We start from the raw sequence: 23,338 nt of genomic DNA on the forward strand, positions 1-23,338 counted from the left end.
ATTCCATTCACGGTTGAAGTTTCGTCCTCTCGCAATCTCTGGCTCAAACTGGAGCAAAGATTTAAGGGTGTTTCTGATACACATATTCATCAGCTTCGATCGCGACTTTAAAGAATTCAAAAAGGTTCACAGTCCATGTCTATTTACTTACAAGAACTTAAAGAGATCTCCAACTCTCTTACTGTCGCTAGAGCCTCAAAATCTGATCGTGATCTGATTGCAGCCACTATTGTCGGGCTTTCTGATGATTTTAAGTCTTTTGCCGATTCAATCATGCTCTGGTTATCATCAACTTCTTTAGATGGATTGTGTTGATGGACAAAATCAGTGAGGACTTTGGTACAACAGAAAATTTTATGTTTGTGACCTTCGCTAGATTGCTCCGGTCACGAGTGTGGATAAGTATGTAAATGGATAGAGACAGAAAAGCAAACACAAGATGTATGTGGTTCACCCAAATTGGCTACGTCCACAGAGTAAAGGAGTTCTCATTAATTGTGAAGGGTTTACACAAGTACATAGGTTCAAGCTCTCATTTTGTGAGTACTAGTGAATGATTTAGTACAAATGACATTCAGAAATATTGTGAGAGAATGATCTCTATTTATAGAAGAGAGTTTCTAGTTTCATTCTGACATTGACACGTGTCGTGTTATGATTGGCTTCTAATGTTGACACATGTCGCGCTATGATTGGCTTCTGATGTCGACATGTGTGGCACTGTGATTGGCCTCCTGGTTGAAGGGAAACTCTTTTGGGTCCTTGACGGTATAACGTTGACCGGTGCACAGTAGTTTCAGGATTGGTCAAGTATGGTACAAACAGTGCTCCCCTAAGTTCCCGAGTGAGGGAAGCTCCTCGGTTAGGGACTTGTAAGATTCAAGCCATTGACTAATCACGAAACTTCTAAGTACCAAAGTGTGGTATCATTTTCACTTGCCTTATCTATCTCATATGTAGATATGGCATCTTCTCTGGAAGTACTTTTCCTCTATCCAAGGGTGGTATCTTTAACCGATGAAGATGCACAAGGTAATGTATCAATTTCACTTGAAGCTTACTTGTAGTTTCAAGCTTGGTCAAGTGCGATACAAACCCTATAGTAGGAGTCCCCCAAGTCGTCGAGCTAGGAGATTTACCGAAAGAGGTAACAGACAAGGTAAGTAATCAGACTTCCAAGCAAGCAACCTGGATCGGAGGTTCGACTTCGGCTTCCGGTTGATTGTTCTCCTTCTCCTTTTGTCGTAAATAGCACTAAGGATAAGGACAAGCAAATGGAGAAGAGATGATATGAGATATTTTTGCTTTTGAAGAAGTAACTTTCCACAGGCTTATTCTTGAACTGGGCTGGAGGGTTTTCTGGTTTCCTCCAGAGTATAAGGCCGACTCAAGAATTTGTGAGTCAAAACAAGTCTATCAAATCTAGAGTACGTTTGACCCTGATGATATGGGATACTTTTTCTTTTGACAAAGTAGTAGATGTATTGGCACGTGTTCTGTTACGCTTGTCTTCACATGCTTCCTTGTATCCTTCTCACTTGCCCTATCTGTTCCTCAAGCAGATGTGGTATCTTCTCTAGAAGCATAAGATGTTGAAGATGAGTACTCGAGAGCAATGCCAGGTAAGTAATCAGGCAAGGGGTTCTAGGCAATCAGTTCCTAACTGGAAGCTTGATTCCAAGTGTTGACTGATTGCTCTCTTTCTCCTTGTTTTGCAGGTAAGAATAAGGCCAAGGGAAAAGATAGGGAAAAAGCATGATATGGGATACTCTTGCTTTTAACCCTGATGATATGAGATACTCTTGCTCTGGTATGGCTTGTTTGCAGAGGTATTATCTGGAGGAAAAGAAGCTGAGTATTTCGAGTAACTCTGCTGAGAGTGCCCTCTCGGATGTGAAGAAAAGTTGAGCATTTTTTTTTTTGCAGGTTTGCCTGGCTATGGAGGATGGAGGTCGACATATATATGAGTCTCCCTAACAACAAGTAGTAGTGCTATTCTTTTACCCTTCTTGGTCATAGCAATGTAGTGGGAGTTGCAAGCCTTAAGCGTTTTAACTTTGTCAGAGCACTTTGAAAAAGTGATCTGTGGTATTTGGAAAGCTGATGTTGCGTGTGAAGATTGCAGATAAGCTTTATCCAAGGAAATCTGGCTCTCGAAGTTCGAAGAGTGGTGCCTCTTCGATTTTCGAACAAGCAATCTTGTCGGGGATCTGGCTCTCGAGATTCAGATAATTGTGCCTCTTCGATTTTTGAGAAAGCAATCTTGTTGGGAGTCTGGCTCTCGAGATTCGGATAGCAGTGTCTCTTCGATTTTTAAGAAAGTAATCATGTAGGGAGTCTGGCTCTTCGATTTTTAAGCACATAATCCTATTGGGAGTCTGGCTCTTGAGATTCGGAGAGCGGTGCCTCTTCGATTTTTGAGAAAGCAATCATGTTGGGAGTCTGACTCTTGAGATTTTGAGAGCAGTGTCTCTTCGATTTTTGAGAAAGTAATCTTGTTGGGAGTTTGGCTCTCGAGATTCGGAGAGCGGTGCCTCTTCGATTTTTGAGCAAGCAATCTTGTTGGGAGTGTTTTCTCGAATATGAGTAAAGGTTGGGCATTTTTGCCAGTCTGCCTTGCCACAGAGCACGGAGGTTGACACACATTAGGACTTTCTAGTTATCAAGCAGTGGTGCTGTTCCTTTACCCTTGTGGGTAATAGTAGAGTAGCTGGACCTTCAAAATTTATGTGTCTAAACTTTGTCAGAGATTTTTGGCAAAGTTATCTGTGGTACCCGAGGAGCTGATGTTGCGTGTGGAAAGTGGTGCCTCTTCGGAATCCGGAGAGTAGTGCCTCTTCGATTTTTAAACCAACGACCATGTTCCCTTTCTTTTATAAGGGCACCAATTGTGTGCAAGAAGTACATTCAGAGAGTTATTGCTTGTAGGAATTTTCCCTTTACTTCAGAGATTTATTGCACCTCATTTCTCCTTCATCATTTCTAAGATGTCTGGCCCATCTTACCGTCGTTTTGACTTGAACTTTGGTGAAGAGGCAACCATGCCTTCTCAAGACAACATATGGCGCTCATCCTTCTTATCCCTTACTGGTCCTCTTACCGTTGGGGACTTTGTGATTAAGAATGATATAACCGCTGCGGTGGTGGCCAGGAACCTTCTCACTCCCAAAGATAACAGACTACTTTCCAAACGGTCTGATGAGTTAGCTGTTAAGGATTCTCTGGCTTTCAGTGTTCAGTGTGCATGTTCTGTGTCTAATATGGCCCAACACCTATTTACTCAAACCCGCCAAGTTGAATCATTGGCGGCTGAAGTGATAAGTCTCAAACAGGAGATCAGATGGCTCAAGCATGAGAATAAACAGTTGCACAGGCTCGTACATGACTATGCTACAAACATGAAGAGGAAGCTTGACCAGCTGCAGGAATCTGATGGTCAGATTTTGCTTAATCATTAGAAGTCTGTGGGTTTGTTCCAAAGGCATTTATTGCCTTCGTCTTCTAAGGCTGTACCGCGTAATAAAGCTCCGAATGATCAACCTTCGGTGCCTCTTCCTTCTGGGGTTCTGCCCAGTACTGAGGCTCCGAATGATCACTTTCTGATGCCTACTCTTTCTGGAACTCTGCCGACTGCTGAGACTTCTCATGAGCAACCTTTGTGAAGGCTCCCTCTTGTTTGTTTATTTTGATTCATGTATATGTACATATTTGTAACTTATCGAAGATATCAATAAACAAGCTTTGCTTCATTTCAACGTATTGTGTTAAATACACCAAGGCCTTCTTCACTAAGTTCTTTGAATTTTTTCTTTTGTTGAAGCTTGTATGTTGAACCTTTGAGAGTAAAGCATGTATGTTGAGGTAGTGCTCCCTTAATTTCCCGAGTGAGGAAAACTTCTCGGTTGGAGACTTGAAAAATCCAAGTCACTGAGTGGTCGTGAAACTTCTGAGTATCAAGGTGCAGTAGCATATGGTAGGTGTCCCCTAAGTCTCCGGTCGAGGGAGTTAACGAATAAGGCATTTCCTTTGTAAGTGGTAGCCCAAAACTCCTCCTTCATATATATTTGTTATGAAAGTTGTTAGGCCCAAAGAAGATGAGGCCTAGGCAATTTTTTTTTTAATTTTTTTTTTTCGAATTTTCGAATTTTTGAATTTTCAAATTTCCAAAATATATATATATATATATATATATATATTTAAAGTTTTGTAGGTGAAGCTTTGGTGTTGAAGCTTTGTAGGTGAAGCTTTGAGGTTGGAGCTTTGTTGGGTACCATGAATTGATTTTACTTCACACTATCTTGATCAAGATAGTGTGAAGCTTTTGAGAATTTGTAGTTGTCCTCCATTGATGAAGCTTTTGTTGGTGAAACTTTGGAGTTAAGGCTTTTGTTGGGTACCATGAATTGATTTTGCTTCACACTATCTTGATCAAGATAGTGTGAAGCTTTTGAGAATTTGTAGTTGTCCTCTATTGATGAAGCTTTGTTGAATTTCCCTTTTTTTTTTCTTTTTTGGGAAACTAGAAATTTGAAAATGTGGGAGAGACAACATATACAAATTTTGCTTCCATACTGTTGAGCAAGAGATTAGGATGCAAGCCACACCTTGTAGTAGTCGAAGGTTTGGATGAACCATATAAATTGAATTGGCTTCGAACAGTCTTGAATTTGCTTCGAATGTTTGAGAATTGTAGTTGCCCTCCATTGATGAAGTTTTTATTGGCACCATAAATTGGTTTTGCTTCACATTGTCTTGATCAAAAGTGTGTGAAGCTTTTGAGAATTGTGGTCGAACTCCTTTGATGAAGCTTTTGTTGGCACCATAAATTGATTTTGCTTCACACTGTCTTGATCAAGAGTGTGTGAAGCTTTTGAGAATTGTGGTTGCCCTCCATTGATAAAGCTCTTGTTGGCACCATAAATTGGTTTTGCTTCACACTATCTTGATCAAGAGTGTGTGAAGCTTTTGAGAATTATGGTTGCCCTCCATTGATAAAGCTCTTGTTAGCACCATAAATTGGTTTTGCTTCACATTGTCTTGATCAAGAGTGTGTGAAACTTTTGAGAATTGTGGTTAAACTCCTTTGATGAAGCTCTTATTGGCACCATAAATTGGTTTTGCTTCACGCTGTCTTGATCAAGAGTGTGTGAAGCTTTTGAGAATTGTGGTTGCCCTCCTTTGATGAAGCTCTTGTTGGCACCATAAATTGGTTTTGCTTCACACTGTCTTTATCAAGAGTGTGTGAAGCTTTTGAGAATTGTGGTTGAACTCCTTTGATGAAACTCTTGTTGGCACCATAAATTGATTTTGCTTCACACTGTCTTGATCAAGAGTGTGTGAAGTTTTTGAGAATTGTGGTTGCCCTCTATTGATGAAGCTCTTATTGGCACCATAAATTGGTTTTGCTTCACAGTGTCTTGATCAAGAGTGTGTGAAGCTTTTGAGAATTGTGGTTGCCCTCCATTGATGAAGCTCTTGTTGGCACCATAAATTGGTTTTGCTTCACACTGTCTTTATCAAGAGTGTGTGAAGCTTTTGAGAATTGTGGTTGAACTCCTTTGATGAAGCTCTTCTTGGCGCCATAAATTGGTTTTGCTTCACACTGTCTTGATCAAGAGTGTGTGAAGCTTTCTACGAGTTGTAGTGTTTGCATTGTTACAGAGGGGAAATGTTTGAAGCAGATGCAAGAGGGCTGAATAGCTTGATCTTCGTATGCCATGCACTGAAGTTGTTGTTAGCTTGCAATAAGACTTTGTTGGTGACTATAACTCTTGTTGGGCATAAGTGCTCCCCTAGTTGAGTTGTCAAGCTTGAGGGTTTTTGATTATTTGTGAATGCTAGGAGTTCACATATACAAGTTGTACCACTCGTCTTCTAGTAGGTGGAATGAATGATGAGTTGCTTTCATCACTTGGTTGGTGGTACGAAGGTGAGTTCCTTCATCACCTTTCATCACATTTCATCACCTGGTTTGTGGCACAAGGATGAGTTCCTTCTTCCCCTGGTTGGTGGCATGAATGGCAAGTTGCTAAATGATATTTGAGTACGGGTTGTACATTTCATCACGTGGTTGGTGGCATGAAGGAGAGTACGGGTGGTACATTTAATCACCTGGTTGGTGGCATGAAGATGAGTTCCTTCTTCACCTGGTTGGTGGCATGAAGGAGAGTATGGGTTGTACATTTCATCACCTGGTTGGTGGCATGAAGATGAGTTCTTTCTTCACATTTCATCACCTGGTTAGTGAGAATAAGGGCAAGGTGTCGAGGCACATTGTAGCAAATGTCGAAGACACAAAGTATGTTGAACCCTTTCGAAGCACAATTGGCTTATGTATGGATGTGTTGGAATGTATGATGTTTATGTATGAATGTGTTGTAATGTATGATGTTTATGTATGAATGTGTTGGAATGTATAATGTTTATATTGATTGATATGAGTGATGCTTATGAATGTTTTGTTATGCATGAAGGGATCCATGCTTTTGATATGTGAACCATGTTGGTTGTAACATTTAGTATCACATACTTTGTGTCAAAGTACGCATGTTGAAGCTCTGAGTTGGAGTATAAGGGTAGGTTAGCATAAACCAAGTGTTCCAGTGCTAGGAACGCAAAAGACTCAGAAGAAGTTGTCTGAATTCCCTCTTATTTAAATATTTGCTGAATGGCTTGTGTGACAAAAGATCTCAAGCGGTTGAGAGTCAAAACATTTGTAATGTGTATGCCTTCTATAATAGCATTTCTTTCAATATCTAGTCATCCACTTTGAAAGAGTGAGGCTTAGACCCATAATCATAATAGTTGACGGTACGTTCACCCCTGGTTATCTTGATACGAACTTGTATCCCTCTTGTTGTAATGGGTTTGCTGAGAGTAAAAATCCTTCTTCTTACCAATAGACAGATACGTTTGGTGACTTAGCGAGTAGCTAAATGAGGCAGGAAATGATGCAATGGGTGTCTGAATGGCCAATATCTCCTCACTTGGTAGAACTTGACTTCCACTTCCCATTTGTTGATAGGGGTTAACCATATAGGGGTTCCCTTGGTATGTTCTTGCTTCGGCGGAGGCGTGGTTGTAAACCTGTGCCATCACCTCAGAGTAATTTTTCCAAGTATTGGCATTGATCATGTACTTGAAGAAACAATCACGTAGGCCTGCCGTGAAGGCCTTGAATGAGGTCTTGTCATCTGCCTCAGCGCAGCGAGAATACTTATGGCTGAAGCGACCGGCATACTCTCGTAGTGACTCGTCCGGTTTCTGACGAATAGTGTACAAGTCATTTGCAGAATGCAAGTGATCGATCTGGAAGATGTGTTGAGAGACAAACAATTTCCTCAATTCCTCAAATGAGTCTACTGTCTCAGGTGGAAGACAACAATACCAGTTTAGAGCTCCGCCAGAGAGGGTGGAGGGGAAGAGAAGACATCATTCTTCGTCGGTGTGCATCTGATATGCCATGGTGGACTCAAAGAGGTTAAGGTGTTCAATTGGGTTCTTCCTTCTAGTATAGAGTTGTAAACCAAGCTTTTGTTTTGTTTTCGCTTGAAAAGGGGGTCGATGATCCTTCTTCTGAGAGGGCCAGGCCTGGGTTGGTTCCAGTTAGGTATCTCGGATTGACGTTCGACCTTCAACTTGTTTACTTCCTCAAAGAGCTGTAGGACAAGAGGGTCCTAAGTGGAGTCATGTACCACTGGAATTTTCTTTCGTAAGTCTCCATCGCTTATTGGAAGTAGGAAAGTTTGAGCAAGGGCATGTGGTTTTTTCTTGGACTCGCCGTATTGACTTTTAGGGCGAGTCTGTGGGAATACCTCAGAGTCCCCCGTACCTTTATGTTCCTCTGGGACCTGTCGTTCCTTCCCTAGATTGACAGCTGGCCTGGGTCATGGGAGGCGACCAAGTCTTTCAGAAACCCTCGGGTCATTGATCTTCGAGCATATGTAGAGGGGATTCTCTCGACGTTGCTTTAGGAAGTCTCGGCAGTCACGATAAACGGTTTCGATCTTTCCAACCCTTCTGCAAGGAGGTGTCTTCCTCCACTTCTTCTACTTCGGGTCGAAGCATCTGGGTTGAGATAAGTCTCATGTTGATCAATGTTTTGATGATTAGCTCGCTCCTTATCAGGGATACCCATGTCGAATGGAGGTGATCCTCCGTGTTGGAGGGCACCCAGATGATGGTTGATGTCCACAGGGGCAACAAGCTCGCGTGTTTGAGTACTCCCAGTTTCGTAAAGCGTCTCAAAGAGCTTCTCATACTGCTCCTGGAGGTCATCATTCTTCATTGATATCTTGTTGGTCTGAGCTTCTAGCTCATCGACTTTAGCTTGAAGGGCAACCCTTTTTCCTTCCTTCTTTCGTTGCTTCGCACTAGGTGCAAGATGGGTGTCATTCTGTGTGCTGTGGCTTCCTTCGCTCCCCATGTTGGAGAGGGATGCCTGGTCAAAAGAGAGTGTACGAATGATGGAAACCAGCTTGGCAAAGCTAAAGAAAGTGGGAATAAGTGTCGTTCCCACAGACGGCGCCAAATGTTGATGCACAAAATCAGTGAGGACTTTGGTACAACAGAAAATATTATGTTTGTGACATTCGCTAGATTGCTCCGGTCACTAGTGTGGATAAGTATGTAAATGGATAGAGACAGAGAAGCAAACAGAAGATGTACGTGGTTCACCCAGATTGGCTACATCCACGGAGTAGAAGAGTTCTCATTAATTGTGAAGGGTTTACACAAGTACATAGGTTCAAGCTCTCCTTTTGTGAGTACTAGTGAATGATTTAGTACAAATGACATTTGGAAATATTGTGAGAGAATGATCTCTATTTATAGAAGAGCGTTTATAGTTTCATTCTAACATTGACACGTGTCGTGTTGTGATTGGCTTCTGATGTTGACACATGTCGCACTATGATTGGCTTCTGATGTCGACACGTGTCGCGCTGTGATTGGCTTCCTGGTTGGAAGGAAACTCTTCTAGGTCCTTGACGGTATAACGTTGACCGGTGCTTAGTAGTTTCAGGATTGGTCAAGTATGGTACAAACAGATTGCATGTGTAGTTACTCACCAATGAGCTCTCTATGAATCGTCGTAAGAAAGCTGTCACATCCAGTAATGTTGAACTTTTTCATGCTCTATCTATCTAAGCTCAACCACCGCTCCTTCCCACATCGCCTCAGGTGTATGCAGTACAGAATCCACATCTTCAGAACTCTTTTCGTTATAATTCGAATTGAGGAAAGACCAATCGTTACAATAATATTCATGGCACTAAAGGTATCTCTCGAGGAAATCATTATACCAATGGCTTCAATCGCAACAATAACATCTCTCATTCTCGTGGTCAACTTCTGGTCCTCGAGCTCCATGTCAAATATGTGGCAATCCTAGTCATGAAGCCCTTGACTGTTTTGATCGCATGAATCCAGAGATCTCTGGTCATATTTCTTCTGCCAAACTTTAAGTAATGTGTGCACGCTACACTGCAAAGCCCTCTCCTTCTTAGCTGATCGACTTTGGAGCCACCTCGCACATCACCAATGAAATCTCAAACATTAACTCTCTTACTCCCTACACTACTGAAGAAAAAGTATACATCCGTCACAGTAAAGGTCTATCAATTTCACATGTTGGTTCTTCTAAATTACGTACACCTGCTGCTTCTTTTAAATTGAACAATGTTCTTCATGTTCCTCACATGAAACACAATGTGTTGCCTGCCTTTCAATTTCTCTGAGACAATTATTGTTCATTGACCCTTGATTCTGATGGATCCGTTGTTAATGATCGTTCTACGGGGAAGATGCTTTTGCAGGGCTCAGTTGAATAAGGTTTCTATCATCTGCAATCTACTCCTATAACTGGTCATTCTACTTCTGGTATTGTTCCTCATTCACTCACTGCATCAGCTTTAGTTAGTATCAAAGCTCCAGTAAAGATATGGCATAATAGATTGGGTCATCCCTCTTCTCCTATATTTCGCAAGGTTATCTCTCGAAATAAACTTTATGTGCAAGGTGCATCTTCAGTTGAATTTTTCTGTTTTGATTGTGCTATAGCTAAAAACCACAAGCTTCCTTTCAAGGCTGCAAGTTCCTTTGCATCTCAAAGCTTGGCATTACTTCATTGTGATGTTTGGGGACCTGCCCCTATACTTTTTGTTAGTGATTTTCGCTATTACTTGTTGATAGTAGATGATCATATTAAGTAGAGCTGGTTTTTCCCATTGAAAGCAAAATCTGAGGTATTCTACATTTGTAAACTTTAAAACATATGTAGAAAATGCTATTGGAAATAAAATAAAGGTTATCCGTTCAGATTCAGGGGGTGAATTTGTTAATTCTTCATTTCAAGCTTATCTCTGTTTGCATGGTATTTCTCATCAACTTAGTTGTCCATATACTCCTAAGCAAAATGGGTGTGTAGAAAGTAAACACAGACATTTAATAGAGGCAGCTCGAACTCTCTTAGTTGCATCTCATGTTCCTCGCAAATATTGGGTTAAAGCTATATCTACTACTTTTTATTTGATTAATCGATTGCCTATTTCTGGTATTCTTTGTTCTCCATGAGAATTATTGTTTCATATCTCCCCCGAGTATACTAGGCTTAAGGTCTTTGGTTGTAGCTGCTACCCTTAGTTAATACCCTATCTTTCCTCTAAGTTGGATGGTAAAAGTAAGGAATGTGTCTTCCTTGGATATAGTTTGCAACATAAGGGCTATAGATGCTTGGATTTGCTCATGGATCGAGTATACATATCTCGGCATGTCTTGTTCAATGAGAACTCTTTTCCATTTCAACAAGTTCATCCTCCACAGTTCTCACAATCCATTATCACTGTTCCTTCTATCATTGATCTTCACTTTCCTATTTCTCAATCATCACCTTCGTCTACTACTCAATCCCATACGCCTGTTGTTCAACATGTTCCCTCAAGCTCATTATCTCAACCTATTGATCAAATCCCTTCTCCTACTTATGTTGACCATTCTTCTCATGCACTAGTCACCAACATTCACCTAATGGTCATTTGGTCCAAAAATAGTATTTTTCGACCCAAAGCCTTCTCTGCTACTAAACATCCTTGTCATCCACTATCGATTATTTCCCCTACTTATAATCAAGCTTCCAAGCATAGCGAATGGAGATTAGCTATGCAAAATGAGTTTAATGCCCTTCAATCCACTGGAACTTGGTTTCTAGTTCCCTCATCACCCTCTCAGAATGTGGTAGGTTGCAAATAGTTTTTCGACCTAATGGTTCTATTGAAAGGTGTAAGGCTCAATTAGTTGCCAAGGGTTTTCACCAACAAGAAGGGCTTGATTATCAATAAACTTTTAGTCCTGTAGCAAAGCCAATTACTATTCGAATTTTGTTAACCTTTGCAGTTCAATTTAATTGGTTTCTGCATTAGCTTGATATAAGCAATGCATTTCTCCATGACGACTTAAAGGAAGAGGTGTTTATGCAACAACCTCCTGGTTTCACTGATCCAAATTTGCCAAATCATGTGTGTAAACTCAGGAAGTCCTTGTATGGACTCAAACAGGCTCCCCGGGCATGGTTTGATAAACTTTTTCAAGCTCTCAAGTCATTTGGATTTACTCAATCTTGTTCTAATGCCTCTCTCTTTGTCATTAAGGATCATGCTCTTGTTATAGTCTTGGTTTATGTAGATGACATATTGGTCAGTGGTTCAGACTCCTCTGTGTGTAATTTGTTTATCCATAAACTTGGTTCTCTATTTCCCGTCAAGGAGTCTTCTTCACTATTTTCTGGGGTTGGAAGTTCAAAGATCATCACAAAGGTCTATTCCTTCATCAAGGCAAATACCTTCTAGATTTATTGCAGAAAACAAAGATTGAGGGTGCTAAGTCATGTTGCACACCTCTTGGTACTACTAAACTAGATCACAGTGGCATTCCCTTATCAAATCCCACTGAATATCGATCACTTGTAGGTGCCTTGTAGTATTTGACATGGATTAGACCTGGTATTTCTTTTGCTGTAAATCAAGTATGCCAATTCATGCTTACTCACACTGATTTTCATATACAAGCTGCCAAAAGGATTCTCAGATTTCTCAAAGGCACCTCCTTACATGGTTTGTGGTTTCAGAAAAGTAATCTCAATCTCCCAACCTTCTCTGACGCAGATTGGGCCTGTTGTATCTTTGACTAAAGATCAACTAGTGGTTTTTGTGTTTTTCTTGGATCTAACTTAATCAGCTGGGATGCTAAGAAGCAGCCTACAGTGGCCAGATCTTCCACTGAAGTTGAATATCGATCCTTGGCTCACATTGCAGCTGAAATTACATGGATTTGTAAGGTTTTTCATGATTTTAGCTTTCCCTTATCTCTTAAACCTACAATCTGGTGTGATAACATCTCCGTTATCTCTCTTGCTTTTAACCATACTCGGACAAAGCATTTTGAGATTGATTATCATTACATTAGAGAGTTAGTTCTTGCTAATCTTCTTCAAGTTCAGTATGTGTGCAGTGAGGACTAAATAACAGACATTCACATTAAGTCGTTAACCAAGAACATGTTTCTTCTTCTTCAATCCAAGCTATCTCTTGGTACTCCAACTTCTTCCAAGCTCAGCTTGAGGGGGTGTAAAGATGAGGATGCCAAATCATGACATACATTATGTTTTTAGTTAGCCAATTATAGTGTGCCATGTGTACAAAGTTTGTTTGATCTGTTAGAAAGATTATTGTACATAACTGTCGCTATATATACAACAACTGATGTAATTATTTGATTCATTCAATGAAATAGAAAACATTCATAAATATAGTCTTCTTGGTTTTCTATACTTATTACCAAGCACAAATAGAAATATTTGTCTAGCGAAAAAAAAAAGAAAGAGATTCTTCATGAATCATATTATTGTACTACGAAGATTTTAAAGTCAATTCTCATGGAAGGCGAGTTTCATACCAAATTATTATAATCTCGTTGTGTTCAGAATTAGGGATCCTCCACCATATCGTATTACTTTACAAATCAAATTACAAAAGCGGAATTTAAGACTTACAATAAGCATATACTAAAGTAGAAAAACCACTATTTTGCGAGAATGGAATGTCCCCATTTGTTGCCCTACTTTGGGGTTTTGTACTTTCCTCCTGTTGCTGCTATTGCTTTGATGCAACGTTTTTGTTTCTGGTGGCTGCAGCTTATGCTGCTTGTTTTGCATAGTTTCTTTTTCTTTTTTTAAATATATTTTTATTTACAAAAATTAAAGTTGCAAATCAACTACTGTATTTCAAAAGAAGTGTTGGGCTTTCTGTAGGCCTATTATAGGAGCCAGTTTAGTGATTACGGGCTTAAGGCCCAACGACGTTGATAAAATAAAAAAGCCCAATGCAGGAACATCGGAAGAATAGCAGCTGGGAAAGAGTGATTGGGCTAGACTGAAATCCTCATTATTGATTAAGAATCGAGCGAAATTTAAGCATTTGATAAACCAAACTGAAGAACTTAATGAATTGAATGAATAGAAGAAACTAATGTGCTACGTAGCTGATGTTTACTTTATAGTAAGCCTCAACTCAATTATTGCCCAAGAATTAGACTAGAAGCAGTTTTATAACTTTTATTTACTTTTTCTTTCAAAAGCAATGTCTCTTTTCATAATATGGATTCCAAACATTCAAGACCTGGATGTGAATGAGGCAAATTACTTAGACCAATTGATCATAACAGAGACATATATGATTAAGATGCTAAACGCCATTTCTCACCTATGAGAGGAGGAGATTATGTTTTGTGCTTCTTATTTATTAGTTTGAAGAATGTGCTATTCAATCATGAAGGTCATTTCCCTAATTAGAAAATTAGGACTAATCAAAAGAAAATTAAGAATGGTATGGAACCAAAGGGTTGATGAGTTTTATGGAACCAAAGGGTTGATGAGTCAGCTAGGAAACCATGGCTGAGACACTTCTAATGCAACCAAATCGGAGTATGGGACAGGTTGAGGTACTGAAGACAGATACCTTGTACACGAGTCCAATGAGAAGCTTGGGGGTTTACTTAAAACGCAAGATGTGACCTAAAATGGTAAAACAAAGAAGGGAACTGATTTCCGTACACTTATTTTTATTTTTTATGCAAATTTCTGTTTAGTTTTAGCCTTTGGATTGAATAACTCAAAGGAGAATAAAGAGAAAATAATAAACAAAGTGTGCAAAAAGTAAAAAATTGAAAAGGAGTATGCGGGAATCAGAAAATGTGGCTTGAGGCATAAGGAACTCAATTCACAAGAGAGAGAGAGAGAGAGAGAGAGAGAGAGAGAGAGAGAGAGAGAGAGAGAGAGAGAGAGAGAGAGCGCTCTGTGTAGAAGTGTGTAGAAAAGCAAATGTGATTGGTGAGGGTGGCTGAGTGGCTCCTTGTGTTTTAAGATATAAAAGGGGGAGGGTTTGACAAAGACATGGCAGCAAGAGCAACATGTGATACGCGTGATTGGCCTGCATTGCAAAGGGAATGAAAGTAAAACTTGTCTTAGAAAACAGTGACTTTAAAAACTTCACCCCTTCTCTAAGCAATACCTACGTTTCATTTCTCTCATTCCATTTCTTTGTCTCTTTTTGTTTATTTTTCTTCTTCTCATTTGGTTTCACCTACATGCGTGTCACACCCTCTTCTGCAAATGGGGTGGCTGCACTCCCTCTTCTCTCCTCTTAAGAAGATGTGGTTTCGCCTCCATTCCGGTCCAAAGAAAAGTAAGTTCCCATCACTCTCTCCAACCCTTACATTTTCTCCGTACTTCTGCACACTCAACTACGCATTCTAGTTTCATGTTCATGCACATAACCTGCATTTCCCTCCACTTTTGAGTCTTCTGCACAATATCAACGTCTTCTTCAAACTGTCGCGCACGCACGCACAAGCCTTTTTAAGATCTACAATCTATTGCGATTACTAATATTTGGATCTCTTTGTGGTTGTTTGTAGCAGGAAGAGGGATTTACATTCTGTACGAGGATGTAAAATCCTGCCCCTGCGAGGATGTGCACGTCCTGTGGTCAATACTAGTGGAGGCCCATACACATACCACACCTTCTTTACCACCACCAAAAGCATGAATTCATATGAAGGCTCCATTGTTCTCCATAGTATATGAGTGAGAGTGATTTCGTGCTGCCAAGTATACATCCTATTTATATACATGTCTGTATATATACATTTTTTATACTGGGGTACATGTAAAAGGTCTTTGTCCAGTAATTTTTTTTTTTTTCCAGTTACCTGTAAATGCAATGCATTAAAATATTTTGCCTTTCTTGTGATTTAGCAGTTTTTGAATGGCTTCAAAGATGAATGAATCTTTCTTCTACATAATCAGATATGCAGTATGCTTTTCTGAAACGAAACGACATATTTCATAAGTTTACCACAAATTAATCAAGGGGCAGTTCTTTTTAGTTGTTTTCTGTTTCTTCCATGTGTTTTTTTTGTTGTTGTTTTGTCTATTTCCAGTGGTTGAGGTGGCTCTTTTTGTTTCTTCAGTTTGTCTATCAACGAATGGATGGGACAACCTACATGATTTACATGTCTTATATTTTTTTAGAAACTAAAAATATCAAATCAGTAAAGTAGTTTATGATTGCACAAAAATGTGAAGCAATCTTTAATAATGTGATTTATTGACCGACTAAAAAGGTCGTACCCAGTGCACAAGGCTTCCGCTTTACGCAAGGTCTGGGAGAGGTGAATGTCGGCTAGCCTTACCCCCATTTATGGAGAGGCTGCTCCCAAGGATTTATTGACTGACTGATTCTAGAAAAAAAGTAGAGGAAATGGGAGGAATGGTCCCTGAACTATGCTCGAATTGTAGATTTGGTCCCTAAACTAAAAAATCATTAGATTTGGTCCCTGAACTTAACAAAATGTATAGCATTGGTCCCTCTATACTAACACCGTGAGATTTTCCGTTAGTTTGATGACGTGGTCTTTGTGGGCTCCATATTTTTGTTTACTAAATGCCATGTGGCTTAAAAATTCAAAATAAAAATAAATACAAACATAGAAAAAGAAAAAAAATAAAAAAGTAAAAGTTATCTCTCTCTCTCTCCCTTTCATTGCTTGGACCGCAACGCCCAGGAAATCCGGCGCCTCACCAACCTCGGCGTCGACACCAACTTCGACTGCGCAAAATCCCCAAAGTCTTTCCCTTTCTCTCCCACCGGTGCTCTTACTCCTCCAAATCCCCGTAAGTAGCCACGATGTCCACACTTCCAAGATTCAATCGCTGCCCACCTCAGAAGCTTCCCAGTCGACTCGACTTCTCTGCCATGGCGATCCAGTTCAAAATCAGAAGCTCCGTACTCCGTCGCCGTCGACGGCCGAGCCTCCATCTCCGATCGTCGATCTCAGCAGCACCCTGCTTCAACTTTGCTTCTCCATGGAATGTCGCCGACCTCACCACCGCCGAGCGCCGTCTCTGGGTGATCACCACGGCGACATCATGCCATTTGATCTGGGCGCCAAACTCCCTCGCCGACTTCACCACCGCCGAGCGCCGTCTCCTCCAAATTCCAGAAAGCTCCAAGAAACCATGGCGTCGGACTTCTTGGTCTCCCTCGCCGCCATCCTCTTCGCTCTCTCTCTCTCCTTCCCGGGAGCACCTCGCTGTTCACCACCTAGCCATGATCCGCGCTCTGACTCGACGCCTCCGACCCAGCCATGATCCGTGCCTTCCTCCTCTCCTTCTCCCTCAAGGCGTGCTCGATCGATGCGACCTCCCTCTCCGTCGCAGTTCGTCGTCGCAGCAAGGCAGAAGGGAAGACGGGAGAGAGAGAGATAACTTTTACTTTTTTTATTTTTTTTTCTTTTTCTATGTTTGTATTTATTTTTATTTTGAATTTTTAAGCCACATGGCATTTAGGGAACAAAAATATGGAGCCCACAAAGACCACGTCATCAAACTAACGGAAAATCTCACGGTGTTAGTATAGAGGGACCAATGCTATATATTTTGTTAAGTTCAGGGACCAAATCTAATGATTTTTTAGTTTAGGGACCAAATCTACAATTCGAGCATAGTTCAGGGACCATTCCTCCCATTTCCTCAAAAAAGTAGGGAGGAACTTTCATGTGTAGTTTTATACTTGAAATTTGCGATGTCGTGGGTCCTTTACGAAGTGATCGAAATAATAGAATATAAAAGTTAAAAGATTTGGATCAATATGTAGACAACTTTATGACTGTCTGATAACAATTTCATTTTTTAATTGAAAACTTAAAACTCATTTGATAACTACTTTCAATTTAAAAATAAAAACTAAAAACCAAAAAATGAAAACTCTTTCTTGAGTCTTTAAAATTTGGCTTTTCGGGTTCTTGGTTTTTAATTAACAAAATTTAAAAAATTAAAAACTGAAAATTAAAAATAATCTACGAAATCGCGCAAGGTCGAAAGCTATAGATTCGTGTCGAGCTCCTAACTAGTTGACGAATTTAAGTGATTTATTGTCGATCTCGGTCAATCCCAACCACCCCCAACGTCGGATAGGATATCAATCTCTTCCTCTCCTCAAGGGATGTAGCTTTCTCGAAATTTTCAACTTCTAGATTTGAGAATTTCGAATTTCGAATTTGAGTTTTTATTTGATTCCTCTTCATGCATGTTGTAAGATTCTTGTTCGTGGAGGTGATTTGAGTTGGATTTCAAGCTGAGCTGCAAAAATTTGATTCAAATTGGTGGATTTGGATAAGAAACTAAGAAACCCTAATATTTTCTTTTGGTTTTAAGAACTGAAACGGACATGCATGTACTTCTCTGAATGAGAGAGAGGAGTTCTAGTTTTACCCCTTCTTTTTTTTTACAACAATATATCTTACGCTAAGGGGAGGAGGAGTTCGGCTAAGCCACACAATGAGCAACCTAATTTGGTGTCAAATTCGTCATCCACGAGATTCGAACCTACAACCCCTACACTTTGCTAGTTACATACTAAATCTTGGCGTCCACCGACCTGGTCCATGGATGATTAAAAAACAGTAATCAAACTGTCTTTAGGTCATTGTTTTTATGTGTGACTCGAAACCTTTATTACTAATTTTTGATGTAATTATTTCCTTCTTTTCGGTTTTTTATAAGTGTGCGTTGGAAACACAAGACACCTGGTCAAGTTGGTAGCAACAGCCACTTTCAGGCCACTAATATCTGCTAATAAGGTAGTGCGATTTAGCCTAATCTTTTTTACTAGATTTAGATATTTTTACAACTTTTTTGCACTTTGGGCAAATACAACTTCAACACGTTATATAGGACATGACAAATCTCCTAAAGTCTCATCTCTCAATATTTTCGCAAAATTCGACTTTAATTAGGCAGAACAATTTACATGACATTTCATACATTGTCTTTTACTAATAAAATAAAAATCTTTAAACTTATACATGCCACATATCTTTATAACAGTATATCCGTATATTATAAGTCATTCTAATCACTGGAAAATACTTGTGTAGGACAACTGTTCATGTGTATTATGGTGAGCTGCCTCACTACGGCTGCCCAGCCGAAAATAATACCTGAGGAACTTTGCAAGCGTTTTGGTGACACGAAGACTCAATTGGCAACGAATTTATTTCAGGCACTCAATGTATATAACACTTTCATACTAATTCGTAAAAGCAGTGCAAAGACCAGGTTTGATCACACAAGCACCTAAAAATTATAAGGTTCAAAATTAACAAATATAAAAGAATTTCAAACTTATGAAAACTTTACTGTGTTGTACTAACCAGGTCGTTCAATAGCTTTATAAAGCCGATGGAGAGGGGCGCTCAACCACGGTTGGAAGCCACTCTTTTAAGTAGGTCTGGCATTCTATCTCAGCATTAGAGATGGCACCAAGAGGAGTGACAGTAATCTGATGAAATCATGAGTATTGTGTTAGCGTATAGTGATGCAAACTACAAAGATACGTCTGCAGAAACTAAAAAGATACGCACATATCCTTCTTGAAGAAAGCGGTGGTCATTATCATCCTCATCAGCTTGGGCACCCCTTACCTGCAAAATTGGAAATAGATTACCCTGAAATGATGCACACAAACCAGGAAAACATTCCTTTTAATTTTGGCTGCTCTAAACAGCATCAGATTTGTGCAACTCATTCACTCAAGTCAACTACAATCAAAAGAACGAGAGAAAGGTAATCAAACACACGAAAATATGTCAGAAAGTATTGCACGTTGCGGAATGAAAAATATTAAAGAATGCAATTTTTATCATCCTTAGTTCCACCATCCAAAATCTTAATTAGCCTTGAACTGAATGCTGTTTAAACCCTGTACATTATTACCATCATTTCCCTCCTTACTATCTTTTTGGCAACCACTGCCACTAATACCAGTATTGCCACCATCATTACCACCTCATGTTCAGACATAGCCAAATACATGCGTCTACCATCAGTCATTGGCAGCACCACCTTCCACCACCAAGACCACAACCACCAAATTATCAGCCTTCTTATCTAGTTGTAAGCAATTAGCACCAGCTTTCCCATACTCGGAACTATTTTCAACTATTAACCAAAAAGGTGAACTTAAATCAGTTCTAGATTTACAGCAATTCAAATTTCAGCATCGATAACCCAGCATTTAGCACTAAACAATTTCAAAGACTACAACTTTAAACTACAATTTATCATTCTATGCTTAAATTTGAGTTTTATAAATAAGGCCCCTGACCACCCTTCTCCCCATATTTTCTGGTATTCGAAGATACCTCAATTCAAGAATTGCAGTTCCTTTTAAAGGAAGAACAAAAGCATCAAATGTGTTCGTCAACCACCCACATTGGTGTACCCCAAAAAGGATCAGATTAACCGATAGTTGTTTCAACCAAATATAGAATTACAAGAGCACCAATAATCCCATGGCCACCTTTTAAACACTCTTCTTCAAGGAAATGATAGTTTTCGGTTTGAAAGATCGAGAAAACCCAAAATTCTAGATGGTGTACTTTTAGACTAGTTTCTAAAGAAGAACACAGACTAGCACCAACAAAAAGACACCAAAGACTGCACTGCTTGATTATCTAATTCCTTCATCAGTTTGGATTCGAGATTTCTCATTCAATGACGTAACCAAGAGAACTAACAACAAGCCAACTATTATGTTTCTAAGGAAGAAATGATAAGGAGGTAAACAACTAATCAAGTTTTATTTAAAAGAAAACAAAAGCAATGGAAAAGGGAAACAGCCTAGAATACAGTAAAGCAGAAAGAAAGAGAAAAGGACCCACTTCTCTCGCGAAATAAGTATTTTCAGCTGGTGTGGTTGATGTAGCAATTTCAGCTGATGCAATCGAATTTACCATTGTTGACAACATTTTCCCGCCTTCCGAGTCAGAAGTAACTTGCCTCCACCCCATTTTTATTATGCTTTTACCTTGCTTAGTCAGCTTATACCCCTATTAAGGCACAAGAAAAGAGAACAATATTGCAAAGCCATATGTTAAAATCAATGGATAATACAAGGGATAATGCTCCTGTCATAAAACTGGAAGCAGCATCCATTTCACTAAGGGTATGTTTGGGTGAGGAACTTTGAAATTCCAAGAGATTTAGGCATAGTGATGAAGAAATGGACCACAAAAAGCTTGACAGGGGGATTAGACATGCACCATATTAGCATTATAAAAGATATGATAGAGGAATTTGAAAATGACTACTTGGAATCATTTACAAATCTCTATCACATACCTTTGTAATGCTCATGAGGTGCATTTCTAATTCCTCCAGTCTTAACTTTCTGTCCATTTCTTCTTCACTTTGCCTAAATGCCTTGGAATTTGGAAGTCCCTCACCCGACCATACCCTAAGAGAAAACCAAACTTAAGTGCAATCCAGTAACGCTCACTAAAGCATAAACAATAAACAAACTGCCTACAAATCTTTCATTGAAAGGTATTCAGAGTAAAAGAAAACGAGAGACAAAGAAGGAAAGGAAAGAAAGAAAAGCTACTGATACAAATTACTTCAGTAGTGAAATAGCCTGGATAAGCATGTTCATGCACAAATACCACTGCACCTATCAGAGTTTTGTCTTCTGCAGTATAGTGAGTCTTAAAATGACTCAATACAGGCACATGGAAAAGAGAAAAGACAGAGTAAGCGTGGAAGTTGGCAAATGTAGTTGTTAAGGAGAAACTGCATTTGACGAGGGTTGCTATACTGAATATTACAGACACACAGCATGCATCCAGAAATTTACCTTATGATTAGCAACATCACATGGCAGATCTACATTCAAGAAATATGTTTGAGGATAGGTTTTGTTTCTTAATTCCACCAGTACTCCATTTATGATGGGTAAGCAAGCCTCGGCAGCAATTGTGAAATCATTAATATTGCTCTTACCTCCAACCCTGCACGGCCAGAACTCAACGTAGTCATACAGGAGATTAAAATAGGTAAAAACACACAAGAATTTGCTTTTTCTCAAAGTAAAAAAGGAAAGAATAAAATTACGAGAAAAATATAATAGCGGCCCTAACAATTTGAAATGTTCATTGAGATTCATCATTCATTCATGTGCAGAGAAAATATTGTTCATCAAGCAATAAGCCATCAAACCAGCACACTTACCAATCATATGATATAGATATTGCAGGCACACCGTTGAAAAAGGCCTCGCGAGCACCAGCCACCGTTCCAGAGTAAACACTACAGTTACAATAAAGAACTTATTAATAATGTTATGGGCTGAAAGAAGCAAGAAAATAAAACTAGAACTTTGAAATTTTTAGGGACAACTAGATTTGTAGGCTACTCTCGAGAACAAAACTTATTGGGTGTTTGTCTTTTATTCATCAAGATAATAGATCTTCATAACTTTTTGGGAAAAGATTACATCTTTGTGAGAAGTTGTGCTTGGAATAAAATCATTCTAGTTTCCTCATTATACCATCTTTTGGAAACCCAAATCTTTTCGAAAGCAAATAGTTAGTATAAAATTACATTGGGTTTCAACAATTAAAAGATAATCATTTCAGTTTCACTGGACAAAGCTGATGCAACTTACACATATCTTTGTGTTTAAATATTTTGAGACAAAATCTTAAAAAATGATAACTAATTATCGACAGGAAACAGAAAACAAAAGATTACTAACATGTGATAACCGCAGTTGCTGCCCATGTTTATACCACTGATTACCTGTGTGTATAAACAGCAACACATGTAATTACAAATCAGAAAAACCCCAGATAAGAAATGTGATCAAAGGCAACAGCGCAGAAGTAAAAAATATTTACCAGGTCAGGAATTGTCGGAAAAAGCGTTTTGGAAACACCCAAAGAAGCACAATCAGCTGGAGATCCTGCAAACAGAGTTGATCAAGAACAAAGCTTTTTTACTTTTTACCTTTCTGGGTGAAAAGGGAAGTAATCACTTTGGAAAAAAACTGGAAAAAACATTCTGGGGTTTTGAAATTTCCATACCAGAAACAGCATACGCTGTTGCTCCATCGATATGCACTTTCTTGGCAGCAATCGGATGGCGCCATGTGATGCAGTGACTCACTGCTGACTTCTCCCTGCAAAGGCATACGAATTTTGAATCAGCAGAAATGAAGGATTGGATTTTGATTGGAGGAAGTGAAGACCGAAGAGCATTTAAACGTTTAATTCCTTTCTTTTACGTACGAGTCGGGGGCACAGACGAGAACATTGTAGCGATGGGTGGAGACGAGGACTTGGACGAGAGCGAGAAGTCCTGGCCCTTCAATTCCGTCGTCGTTGGTCACCATCACGGTGGGCTTGTCGCCGGAGATGACAGTGGCGTTTTCCATTTCCTTGTTTCTCTGAGTTTTGGTTTCGGAATTTGGAGGAAAATAGACTGCTAATGATAGAGCAAGAGTAAAATACGGAAGTATGAACTGCAACAGTGTTGGGCACATCATATATAAAGTTTTGCTTTTTACCTTTTTAACCTTTCATAGAGCAAATGAGAATCCAACTCAAATATTTCAATAATTATTTTATTTTTTTAACAAAACATATTATCTATAGGAAGAGAATAGAAGAGTTGGAGTTTGGCAAGTATCGAATCTAAGGGGGTGTATTCAATTAGGATTTTGAGAGATTTTAATTCTTTTAATGAATCTAGGGGTATTCAATCAGGAATTTAAGTGATTCTCTGAAATTCAATGTGTATTCAATCAGGATTTTAAGATAGTTTATGAAAATCCTTAGAAATCCGGGTGTATTCAATTAGAATTTTAAAGAAGTTTATAACATTCCAGGTGTATTCAATTAGAATTTGATTTTAAAGAATTTGAGAAAGGTGAGGAATTAGAGGGAATTG

At 39.3% G+C, this 23,338-nt stretch overlaps 1 protein-coding gene and 1 long non-coding RNA gene across 2 annotated transcripts; one reads left to right on the forward strand and one right to left on the reverse strand.

The window, feature by feature from the left end:
• Positions 1-14,509: 14,509 nt before the first annotated feature.
• On the forward strand, positions 14,510-15,354 carry LOC114820506 (uncharacterized). The gene is made up of 2 exons (XR_003767901.2): positions 14,510-14,735; positions 14,968-15,354. It is a non-coding gene; the product is annotated as an uncharacterized lncRNA (long non-coding RNA).
• Positions 15,355-18,322: 2,968 nt separating this feature from the next.
• On the reverse strand, positions 18,323-23,021 carry LOC103410284 (uncharacterized). Its single transcript, XM_029091302.2, has 10 exons — positions 22,678-23,021; positions 22,474-22,568; positions 22,288-22,352; positions 22,146-22,189; positions 21,620-21,697; positions 21,246-21,399; positions 20,275-20,442; positions 18,976-19,035; positions 18,766-18,893; positions 18,323-18,688 (listed from the first exon to the last, which is right to left on the reverse strand). The coding sequence occupies exons 1-9, from the start codon at positions 22,932-22,934 to the stop codon at positions 18,783-18,785; spliced, it is 1,032 nt and encodes a 343-aa protein (XP_028947135.2). The 5' UTR covers positions 22,935-23,021; the 3' UTR covers positions 18,323-18,688; positions 18,766-18,782.
• Positions 23,022-23,338: the final 317 nt, after the last annotated feature.

The sequence above is a fragment of the Malus domestica genome, chromosome 13 (assembly GCF_042453785.1).
Source record: "Malus domestica chromosome 13, GDT2T_hap1".
Classification (NCBI taxonomy): domain Eukaryota; kingdom Viridiplantae; phylum Streptophyta; class Magnoliopsida; order Rosales; family Rosaceae; genus Malus; species Malus domestica.